General features: G+C 43.2%; 1 protein-coding gene across 2 annotated transcripts in view; it reads left to right on the top strand.

Moving 5' to 3' along the window:
- LOC137884760 (inositol polyphosphate-5-phosphatase A) overlaps nucleotides 1–12433 on the top strand; it is a 139553-nt gene that overhangs the window by 111115 nt on the left and 16005 nt on the right. For both annotated transcript variants that reach the window (XM_068726764.1, XM_068726771.1), the window contains exons 10-12: nucleotides 3415–3510; nucleotides 4848–4922; nucleotides 12027–12100. In XM_068726764.1, the coding sequence (XP_068582865.1) occupies nucleotides 3415–3510; nucleotides 4848–4922; nucleotides 12027–12100 (245 nt within the window). The remainder of the gene's footprint in view (nucleotides 1–3414; nucleotides 3511–4847; nucleotides 4923–12026; nucleotides 12101–12433) is intronic.

Genomic DNA, 12433 nt, shown 5'->3' with positions numbered 1-12433 from the left:
ATAAACCCCCAGAGGAGTTGTCTATTGGCTGGCACCCCGGTGTGTCACATATTTCTGCGACTCGTTCACACTTCTTTCTGATTGCATTGAAAATACAAACGTTAGAGACATCTACTAACCCGACTGCTACCGCACCTCATCAGTCAATATGGACAGAGTCATTAAAGCAATTACATATATATATATATATATATATATATATATATATATATATAATAAATCATACACTATGATGAAATATTTGTGTATTTGAAGTCCAATATGTTTTTTTTCCTCTGTGCCATAGAGCTTCATTGATGTCCATAAACACCTCAATGAGTCACACTGTTGCACATGTAATGTAATGTGAGTAATGTTTGCTAAAGACTACAGAACCCAGCTGTTTTAGGGAACCGGTGAACCTTTTTTTTAATACAACTTTGTATTTGTGACCTGTTTTGAAAGTTTATATCTTAAACGGTTAATTTTTTCAGTTTTATGTTGTTAACTTTTTGCTGTTTTGTCTGATATTTGTGCTTTTAATGCTGCTTTCTTGCCCTCACCTACTTCCTCTGAAAGGAGATTTGTAATCTCTAAAAATTAAGGTGAAATTATTGAATAATGCATTTCGTGGGATTGTGAAAATACAGAATAACGCCAGCTTTATTTTTCGCTCTGTTTCCAAGAAACAATAATGTTAACAAGATAGTTTTGCTGCTTTTGATATATTCCATACTTCTTATCAGTGTAATTTAATGTTCTTTCCTCGTGGGCCCGTCCCGTTAATCTGTTGCATTGTAAAACGCCCCTGTGTGCGATACGCTTTGTCATGAAGGCCTCGGTGTTGCGTTCGGGGTTCCTCAGTGTTTAAAGTTGGGCACAGTGGATCGCCTCCATCTGTTGGCAGGCCCAGAAACAGAAGGCCTGAATGTGTGTGTGTCTTTGCTCTTTGAAGTGGGACAGATTGCTTTAACCTCTCTTCTAAGGAGAGCAGCTGGAATAGAGAGCTCCTTTTAAACAGCCGCTTCCTCCTTCGACAGTCATGAGATTATCTCCATTGACGCACAAAGGCAGCGCCTTCCTCGGCAACCTCTCGTGGTCCCCCTCCCCAACGGCCCCCGGTCCCCTGCCCCTCCACAAACACTCAGTGTTGACCTGTGACCCATAATGCAGGGATGTGATGCCAAGTCACTTTGCAGGATCAGTTGAAGGAGCCCAGGAGGAGTGAAGACATCCTCACTGTCCCAATGACCACAGCTGCATCTCTCGGCTGCTATTTCCCATCGATCGGTTGCACTGAACACTAATTGTCATTGAATAAGAAGCCGATTGCAGCCAAATGAATCATGATAATATCTTTTAGGGTGGTCAGTGAGAGCACGTCCATGTGTAATGTTCTTAGGAGGCGGGAAAAAGGGAAAAGAAATCGGCGCATGTTCGGCACAAGCACCTGCTGGCTATGAGGAGGAGACGTTGCTTCATTGATGTGGTCCTAGGTGACGGCATGGGATTCTAATAGTTTTCACGTGTGTGTGTGTCTCAAATGGTGTCACAAAGGACGACGGTAGGGGAGCTGGGATCAATCGGGTGCAATCAGCCACCGCCAACCGCACTGACACACTGATCGGTCAGTCAATGCACTGATGAATGGATCAATCAGCCACATGTCGGCATCCAGCGCCATGTGATAGTCCAGTCCAGGACCCCCAAAGCTTTGGCTGCATCAAGCAGCAAAAAGCTCTTCAACTTTAGTTTGAGTGAAATATAAATGGAAGAAAAGGGCTTTGTCCTGTTCTCATCGAGTGTATGTAAAACACGTCTTGAATAAGTCAAGTGTCTTCAGCGTCTTTGTCGTCCTCGCGATGGGCCCAAAAAAAAACAACCTGCAGTTGGAATCATTAGTTTCCCCTGGAATCCAGATTGTAATTGTTCTGGGAGAAGACACTTTACCCCACAAGAAAAGGCAGCATTAGCTAATTATTTTTTTGTCTAATTGAGTCTTCCTTGCAGCGACACTCTTGGCTAACATGAATACCAAATCCGTGGTTCCATTATCTCCCTGAGAATGATGTCGTCTCACTCTCCTCCAGGTAGAAAACTACATATGTATCAGTTCATATCCACGTGCATGTCAGCCACTGCCGAATGCAGAGGACACTTTCACGTTTAGGGATGACCGGGTTTCCGTCTGACGCCAACAGAGGGGCTGTTTTCGTCTTTTGGATCTTGATGCTTATTGTGCCAGTAAGCGGCGTGAGCTTCTGGCCTCGGTATTAGCTGTGGAAGTGGCGAGGGAGTTCTGCTTGACTGACTTTTGGATTTGCAAAGCGGCCGACAGAGGGGGGGGGGGGCTCGCTTGGAAGAATTACAAGAACCCCGACGCTCACAGAATCCCAAAACCTTAAGGTCCTTTAATTATATTTCAAAAACTCACTTCCTTCACTTCACCGTCCAGAAAGGTTGTAGTTTTTTTTTTTATCAATTAAAAAAAAATCGAATTAATGAAAAAAAAAGATGTACCACATGACCAAATTTGGTGCAGTTGGCGCTAATCAGAGATGACAAAAATTGTCTGCGATTGTCTTTGCTAGTCGTGGCTACAATGACTTTTTGACAGGGAAAGTATCTCTTGCCCTTCTCACCAGCTCCTTCTTTGGCCTATTCATCGCACAAAGCTGCTTAAGCGCACTTAAGCGCATTAGCATTTGGCTGCCAGGGGACCATATTGACCCTGCATTTGGATGGCCTAAATGAGTGAAAGATGGAGCGATTTGTTAGGGCTTTAGAAAGTTGCTTTTGGGGGGGGGGGGTGAAGGAATGGGGTTGAGGCAGTGGGGGGGGGTTCCACTTTCTCTCAAGGCAAGGTGTTTGTTCTAATCTGGCGTGCCGTTTCTCCGTGGCCGAAGCCGGACTGATTTGTGACATTTCAGTCTAAAGGGTCCTTCTTTGCTGCCCCGCTATATTGGCTTGACCCGATTATCTAATCTGTGCTTTGAATTTCAATCAGGTCACCCGATCTCCGCCGTGTGGTATGGGAACCGCTGGCTGAGGGATTACCTCATTCAACTGTCTTCAAACACAGATGGTCGAATGTTTAACTAATTGTTAAAAGAGTCCACAAAGGGGAATTTAACCATGCACACAGTCCATGTGGTCAGTACATAGAGCCGGATCAAGAGGAGGGACAGTGATGTGGCGGTTTGTGGGATGGTTCTTTTAAAAAAAAAAAAAACAGCATTGTAGTGCATGGTACTGTACAAAGTGTGAACATGTTAACATGTGGGTAACAAAGTAAAATAGATGTAAATTCACAAGTGGTTTCCATTCTAACCATCTTTTTTCCTCATGAACCAGTGTGTATTCTTAACAGGATTTGCCCTTTACCCTCTTTTCTTCTTCTTCTGATGACTCACTCTCCTCCTCTCTCGCCTCCAGAGTTTCTGCTCCACTGCAACCATGCAGACAGTCAGAGCCGCTGACACCAATGAAGTCGACAAGCTAATATTCCGAGAAAGTGACAACGACCGAAAGGTGAGCTATAAGTCATTAAAGGGGAACACCACCTACATTTTAGAATTCCAATATATTATTTCCTTGGCCTTGGAAGGGCCAACTCATATCTGTGAACATGATCTCAGATATTCAGATTTCTCCCGAAGCCAGAAAACAGGGAGGTAAGTCTCAAAGTTGTGATGTCATCAGATGTTAAGTCTGGAGACGCTTCATTGACAATGAATGTGGTGTTCTCGGTTGTGAAACAGAAAATGTACCCATAGACGCTCTTTGTCACCTACAACGTCTCTCCTAATTCATTAAATGTCCACACTTTATACTTGATGACGTCACAATCTATTTTTTTGCGATTCAGGAGAAATTTGTTCATGTTTACTCATATGTTTAGACAATATGAATAATATGTATGGTTTTTGAAAAAAGGCGTAGTTCCCCTTTAAGGCTGCCTGTGACATTACTGATTTGTCATAACTTCATTCCAATAAAACATTTATGACTGCATTCAAACCATATTGTCATACTGACACCTTTTTGTCGAACTTCAATAAAAACTTTTATTGAAGTTTTACGCAAAATTCATTCCTAGCGAGTTGTGACAAAGGGACCGCGCTAGCTGGTGATCTTTGCTAGCTTGGCGAACGCATTACCAAGCAGGGAAACATGCTAGCACTAGTCAGTCACAACAGCTTCTCTATATTTTCTCTATACTCAGTCGTCATTTTTATCATCATGTCATTCAATAAAGAGTTATAAAAGAGGGGGAAATAAAACCCTTTGATCAAGCTAACTTACAAACTGAATCCGTTAGCAAGCTAGTTTGCTAGCTCACGCGGCATATTCGAGAAAGATATTTGCTGCATTTTGTTATCTTATATAACAGCCGAGCGCTAAATAACTCACCTAATAAGCTATGACAGCTTCGTATTGGTCAGTGGTGAGAATTTGCGCATCAGAGTTGAAGTTAATGTGAATTATGCAAATCCACAGATTGTGGCGATTCCATCAAACTGAATGGATTTGGCTGCAGAATTCCTGATGTCACCAGGCCCTGATAGCAATACAATGATGCATCTATGCTACATATTGAAAAGGGAAAATTGCACTTGTAATTAAACCTTCACTAACACTAATTATTTTTCTAGTTCTATATTCATCATACAGCTCAACCTGAGTTATTACAGGTTGTGTTAACATGCATTGTAAAGTGTTGCCTCAGTGAGACACGTGTAGAACTACCAGCGCCGTGCGCCACTGCAGCAGTGCGCTGCTGTTCATTAGCGCTCTAATTACAAAGTGCAGTTCACATTAGCATTGGTATTAATCAGAGCGCCGTTTTTCTCTCGCCGACGATACAGGTTGTTCTTCAACTTGAAAAGAAGCTTTTTAATTATGTCAACCAGGACGTTTTCCGGGAAAACAATGGGACCTCGGTAAGTCACTTCCTAACCTTTTATATATCAATCTGTGCTCCCATTTCTCCACTTCCAGTTGTTTATTATACATTTCAAATCACTTCATCAGCTGTGTAGACGTTCTTTTTCCAATGTATACTGACAAGAGCTGCCATTTACTACATTTCAAATTGATTATCTGTGAGAGGGACACAGCACAAAGGAATGAAAGTCAAAAGTTTAAAAGAATTTGATGTGAGGGCTTTTCATATTTAGATAGCAGGTACAGAAAGGGAAGCGTAAAGGTAAGTGAGCGTGTGTGCAAACCTCAGTCATGGCGACACTTCAGCACGCTCGCTCCCCCCCCCCCCCCCCCCCCCCCCCCCGTGGGGCCAAATGTCTTTGGAATAACTTTTATATGAGTGTTAAATGTCTGCAGAGAGAAAAACACCCGGTATACATTTCCACTTTTATATGGCTGTATATTACATTCAGTAGTTTGCCACTTGTCTGGGAGTTTTAGAGTTTATTCATGTTGTTGGCCTTAACAGTAAAATGTATTAACTTTAATTGGAATTGCACCCTGATCTTAGATTACAAGGAAATTGTATATTAGAGTTTGTTAAAATGGTGGTTTATCGTGTGATATGAGCCACATCTTCCCATTCATGCAAAATCTGTTCATCTGTTCTTATGTTTGCATGCTACTGACTTGGTCAATGAGTATTTTTGTCTGTGAAGGCCTGAACCTAACTGATGCTCTGTTCCAGCATTGCTCTGCTTTATGCCTGTGTACTGAATGCAGCCCCTGTAGTCATACAAATTGTGAAAAGGAAGTAGAATTTACTCCACTACTTCTCCCTCCTCCCGTTTCTTTGAATTTACAGGGAAAATTCTCCAACTTTTTATGTGGATGTCCAATCCCTGTTGATGGTACAAGTAGTAGATTGAAGCCATCCTTTCCTCAGTGCTGCTATATTGAATGAGAAAGCTGAGTTCTCAGCTTGGATTTCTCATCTCTGCCTCTGGGTAGCCAGGTGGCGCTGTGCTCTAGATGCTGCTGGAAAAAAGAACTTCCTGAACCTGATGTTCCATTTGGTAAATAAAGTTAAAAAAACAGAACTTCCTTGTTGTCTTCGCTGGTGTTGCAAACACGGTACGGCTCTGCAAAAACTGAGGGGACTCAGCTTTTTCTGTCAACATAGCACGCACTGAGGGATTTATCATCATTTACCATCAACACTGATAGAACATCCACATAAAAAGGTTGTGAATTTTCCCTTTTGAGATGAGGGAAAATGTTTCTGCACTGTAACACAATATCACACATTAACTGTGTTTTGTATGTGCTGAAGTTACACAAAGCTTACCCAGAATCCAGCGCGGCGCTGTGGGTTTAGTAACGCTTGGACGCACAATTTCAGTTGTGTGAACAAGTCTGTCTGTTTGACCTACCAATTGGAAACCTAGGTTGTTTTTCGAGGGAAAAATCATCCTTAAAATTTTTTTGCAAATGAATGTTATCGTGTGATAATTTTTCCTGAATAAAAAGCATTTAAACTGACCCCTAGTGATGAAGGTAGCTCACCAAAACAGCAGGACGGGACATCAGTCAGCTATTTAAGCAAAGATGGAATTTGAAAGACTCCGGCATGATGCTGGCAGATATTGACCTTACACGTTATGATGTTGGACAGGGGAGAATCATTGAATCTGATCAGCAGAAATGTGCAGGAAGTGTAGCAGTATGAGGCTGAGGCACCCCCACCCCACCCAACTTCCTCCTCCTCCTCCTCACCAGGCCTGACAAGATGGATGACATAATGGGGGCATCAGAGATAATCTGATGGTCATGGTCTAGTTAAACACACCATGTTATGATCCTTATAAAACAAACTACCTTTCCAAAAGGATAAATGTCCCTCCTCACACTCCTCCACTGGGGGAGAAGGGGGGGAGTGGAGGGAGAAGAAGAAAAAAAAATCCATTGCATCCTTCATCAACTGCAAGACTTGTACCGGCTTGACAGGAATTTAATTCGAGGCAGCTCTTGAAAATAATTATTGTATTTTGAGAGGAGTAATCATTGGCCGGGACATGATTGAATGTGTCCATGCCTATTGACTTTTGCTATGATTAATAGGTTTGTTTAGTCGATATTCCCATCGAAATTGTATAATTAATTATCCCCGGCGCTGTCACGGCGGGACGATGGAGAGCCCTGATGAGTATTTGGGAAGATTAAATTTTCCAGGCGCTCGTGGCGTCAAGGGCCACCGCGGGGGCCTTGCTCCGGTGGAGAGATGGGAGGAGCGTGTTGTGTGTGTGTGAACGCAGCGTGTCCTGTGCTGTGCGTCTGTAGATCTGCAGCGTTTCCTTGCTCTCCTGGAGCACACACTCGCCGAGGGGCCGTCCCCCTCCTCCGTCCCCATTGATTTTGTTTCAGTATCTCTTTATTGTGACTTTATCAGTGTGATGTCTGCAAATGGGGGGGGGGGGGGGTTACCAGGAGAAGGAGGGTGCGTTTGTGTACTGGCTGTAGCAAGTGATGAACCTTTCCTGTCTGGCCTGCCTCTCCTTGTCATGCTGCTGGCGTAGTCCTCAGCATTACTCAAAAGCCCCGGAGACGGCATAGAAGAATAAAGAACAAATGCCGCTCCAAGCATTTTTTTTCCTGTCAGATCTCTTACAGAAACCGTGTTGAATGAAATGGGACCTTATAGGATTCATATAAACTGATGCCGTACAGCGTCCCCTGGTTGTCTCATTCTCTTTTTTAGTCCGCCACTCTTTGGAATGGTTCAGGAGAAGTGTTGACTGCTTACTTAGCCCTCTCAGAATAGATGGTATACATGAGCCGCAGGCCTTGGGCTCCATTTGTACTCGCACTTGGCACCGTGGCGTGAGCTTCCGCAGATGCTGCGCAAGCTCCGAGCAGGCACGAAGGCGTTTGATGCTCAACTCGCTGCTCGTTGCGGTGTTCTCCGAAACGCCAGAGGGCGCACGAACACAAAATGTGCTGTGAAGAAGCAAGAAGACAACGAGTGCAGCCGGTAAAACGGCATAAACCAACCTCCACACTGCCGAGGAGGGATTGAAATTATCCATAAACTCATATCTCATATTCATTGACGACTTTATCGCCTTCGTACAAGCCCTGTAAAGAAATAAATAAAGTATTAAATGCGTTATAAAGAAACAAAGGTTGAATATCCTGTAAACAATTTTATTTGGCTGCAAAATGTATACAACATTTTTTGAGTTCTAGCGCACTCCCCTTATGCCGGCTTCACTGCGACAACTATAATCTACATTTTGTTTACTGTTATATATTTAAATTATGTTTTTGTTTTTTTCGGGGTTTTTTTATACACTTATGACATATGCTAACAAAGCCTCTGAGTGGAGGTTCAAGCCTAAATTGTGGCCTTATTGTGGAATAGTTTCTCAATTTCTTTCCTCTACATAACATGAACATGGAAGATCAGATGTGCAGTGCACTGTAGTGTTTTTGTGTTTGGGTTGGTTCCCCCCCCCCCCCCCTTCCGGCAGTGACAGTTTATCGCTTTTCCACACAAAATAATGAAGATCCCATAAAAAGAAGGAAAAATATGGCCTCCTGCAATGAAAGCCAAGTGCGCGATGTAAAAATCAAATTAAATGACCTTTCACCCCAACATTTATTGATGGCTTTTAATGGCAGCAGGTGTTGTCACAGGGGATATTTGACAACGCGTAAATCAAAGCACAATTACAGGTGGTGGACAAACCGCCATCATAGTGAGAGGAACATTTGTGGAGGGGGTGGGCAAAGCCCTCGTATTAACTTATTTTTTTACTTCCTGCCGCTTAGCCATCACTGCCACTCTGATTTAAGAGCTCGCCGATCGTCCAAGTAAAGTCAGAAATTTGTGCCCATGACAGGGTAGTTTTTATCCAGACACTTCTTCATCTTTTCCCCTTTGTGATATTGCCGGGGCTGCATCATCTCGCGCCACCTCCTCCACAACTCCCAAGGTCATTTCTGGTTGACAAACTACTCCTGGTGGTATAATGTCACGAGGCCTTGAACCAATAGAAGCTGTTTTTTTTAAACCACTGACCTGGCAGAGCAGCAGAGCATTATGCCTAATTGACCTGGGATGAAATGTGGTGTGAAATTTGTTGCTGCAGGCTTTTTTTATCCACCTGAATTAATTACTCGACATTCACTTAAGGCATAGTCTCCGTAGACACACACAGCCATATGTTGCTCATCCCCCGTTTAAACTGTCACACTCATATAAACTGAGGTGCTTTACCTCAACACTATTCACGTGTGTGCCTATAGAAAATGTCAATTATTGATTTGGGCATTCACCATTATACTAGTATGAGCATGTAGACGCTTATGCTGGTTTCAGACTACACAATATTAGCCCAATTACAGCCAATTATAGGAAGTGGACGTAGTCACAGTGACGTCACCCATTGCTTTGTGGACTGCTGTTTTGAAGCCTAAAGTTTGTCATTTTGGCCGTCGTCATCTTGGCTTTTTGCAACCAGAAGTGACAGGAGAGGGTGGAGCTAAATACAACCAAATGCTGAATAAGACTTCTTAAGACGACCAGTGAAGATTACTATTAACCTTAATTAACTGTAAACAATCTGTGAAAGGGTGAAAGTTGTAAGACAAAAATGCGTATAACTCTGACCAGACAACGCAGTGGTAGTGACCTTTTAATTAATCACAAGATAGCCACACCCTAAAACATAATCTGCTTTATGGTCTATTTTACTCTAAATGGACCATAATTTACTAATTGAACATCATGATTTATTGAAAAAGACTTGAAACTAGAGATTGAGACCATAAACTTATGTTTACAATGTTTACTGAGGGAATAAATCATTTTCTCATAGACCTTTGTACAATTGGACTTCTTTTTGCAACCAGAGGAGTTGCCCCCTGCTGGCCATTAGAGAGAATTATTTCAGGCACTTCTACATTGATTTCCCTTTTCACAGTTGGAGGTTGCAGGGTCGGATCCGGAAAGACAATGCATCTGAGACAACATCCTGACAGAAAGGCTAGAAACCTCATGACGTTTTCCAATGAAGGAAAATTGGTGGAAAGGAGTCAGTTTGAAACATGAACAAATCAGCCAGAGACAGCATTTTCAACCAACTCATAATGCTTTACGTTAGCTTAGTTAGCTAGCTAGCCACAGCTAATAAATTCCGCTAGCGACCGCTGTCTTTTTAGACGACAAAATATACGGTAATCAGCTAGAAATGAGAAGCCTTCTTTTGTCTTCCTCAGGAATTCATTGTTTCAAAACATGACTTAAGATTTTCAAGTGGTAAATCTGCCACTGTTATTACCCTAGCAACAGTAACTAAGTTGTTACAGTTTTATGATATATATATATATATATATATATATATATATATATATATATAATTTTTTATTGTTTTTATTTCAAAGTTTCATTTTCATAATTAATTATCTGATATTTTTATCCCTAAATTATCTGTATTGCTATCAGCCTCCAGTGTCAGTCAGGCTGCAACACACACACACACACACACACACACACACACGTGCGTGCTAGAGGAAGGTGTCAGCGGGTGAATGGCGAGATGGGGTGTACAGTGGAGCGTGGGGTTGCATCCCCTGCTCAGTCATCCCTCATCCACAGTGTGCGAGTCTCTCCTGTGACCCCGGCAGTGTGAGTTTGATGAATGCAGCACATCTGCCCTCCTGAACCGCCGAGACTCCGTCTGGGAGGCCCCTCTGCCTGCAAGTAATAGCCACTGTTCTACACCACTGACACGTAATCACACACACACACACACACACACACACACACACACACACACACACACACACACACACACACACCGGACTTTGGCTTATTTTATTTTTGTATACATGTGCACTTAATGGCGCCGCGAAGACAAACAATCCATATGCGGTCATACATGCACAACATAAATATGTCAGTGTAGATGGAAGACTGTAGTTACCTTCTGCTGATATTTCATCCCTCCTCCCGCGCCTCCACTTTGTGAAGACGTCCTTCCAAGCATTACCCATGTGCACCGCGTCATCCCCTACATGATATTTCATCATGTAGCCATCAACACATCGCTGCATGTAATACACCAATGTAATGTCATTAACGTCGAGCTGCCGGCACAGCCGCTGTCAGACTCACGCCGTCTAGGATGAGGTCTTCATCGGGCCGTAATTGTAGCCGGGTGTTTGAAATATGTACAATAGCCCAATTTACCACGGAACAAACGTGTCCCGGCTTCATCTCGGTGTCTTCCTGTCTGAAAGGAAAAGGGGAGGGGCGGAGCTGACGCGAGGTCCTCCGGGGTAGCTGGGAAACGTCGCCGTCAAGTCTCTCAGTGAGGCAGCCATGCAGGTGCCCGGGCTACCTGTTCATCTCCCAGATAATTAATGTGTACAAGGAGCCGCTAATTGCACTTTTCACTAATGATTTATGGGCTTTGTGAGAGGGGGGGGATCGGGGGACATGCGTGTGTACACTCTGGTGAGTGAGTACAGCTGGGTGAGGAGACATGATTGATGAAGAGTGTGCGGATGCACTGTCAGTGTGGAGACATAGACCCCCCCCTCCTGACTAGGACAAGGCGAGTGACACACACTCACACACACAACTGGTCAATACAAAGATAACTACGATATCTACTCCCCTAAACTCTCATTCAGTTTATTCTCATCCACCCCTCACTGAGACTGAAGCCTGTTGTGTAGTATGGACTTCTAGATCCAGTTAATGTCAGAAATGGAATCAAACTGTCTGAATCGGAAGAGTCCTCGAATCGTCCTTGAATTGTCTTGGCATGTGTCTGTTTGTTGGGGAAAACCTACTTATCTTTCAGTGGACAAATAGTCAGTTTGAACTCTAAATAAACACCATTTGGATCATATTCGTATTTGGCGAAGCTGCTCAGCAGGATGTAACTGCTCAGAGGCCCACAGTGGAACACTGTTAGAGGGGGATGTTTGAACTGTGTGAATGTAAAGAAGGGCAAAGCTGGAAAAGAGAGTTCAGGCGTTGTTGACTTTCCCCTTGATCAAAAATGTTTTGAAAAAATGTAAACTTCCTTTTTTTCTTTTTCTTGGTACAGCTTTTAGAGTACGACAAAGAGCTGTTGGTGTTCAAAGATCGGCTGCATGAACTGGAGATCTCCTTCCCACCCAGGTATGGAGCCAACTTACATCACACACTCACACACTAATGCTTAAATCATTCCTTTACTCTCTGATTTCTGCTACTGTCGACACTTTCGTGCAATGATATCAGGTCCTTAAGTTGTCTTTAGCCACTCTAACGCGTCTAGGTAAGGCAATTTCATGGTCCCCGGAGGATGAATCCTCCTGAATTTGTGATCCCCTAAAATTTTTTTAAAGATAAATGTCACAACATCTTCATGCAGTTTGATTGTTGGTGATCTCCCCGATCTAGTCGTGTGGTTTTCTGCACAATGAGCGATGCGGCCCTATAATTTTAACAGTGCAACGGCAAGTGCAAAGC

Source organism: Cebidichthys violaceus, unplaced genomic scaffold, assembly GCF_023349555.1.
Source record: "Cebidichthys violaceus isolate CVI_PGR_0920_01 unplaced genomic scaffold, fCebVio1.0.p SCAF_10, whole genome shotgun sequence".
Taxonomy (NCBI): Eukaryota; Metazoa; Chordata; class Actinopteri; order Perciformes; family Stichaeidae; genus Cebidichthys; species Cebidichthys violaceus.
The sequence above is the reverse complement of the archived record's forward strand: the minus strand, read 5'-3'. Positions and strand labels throughout refer to the sequence as shown.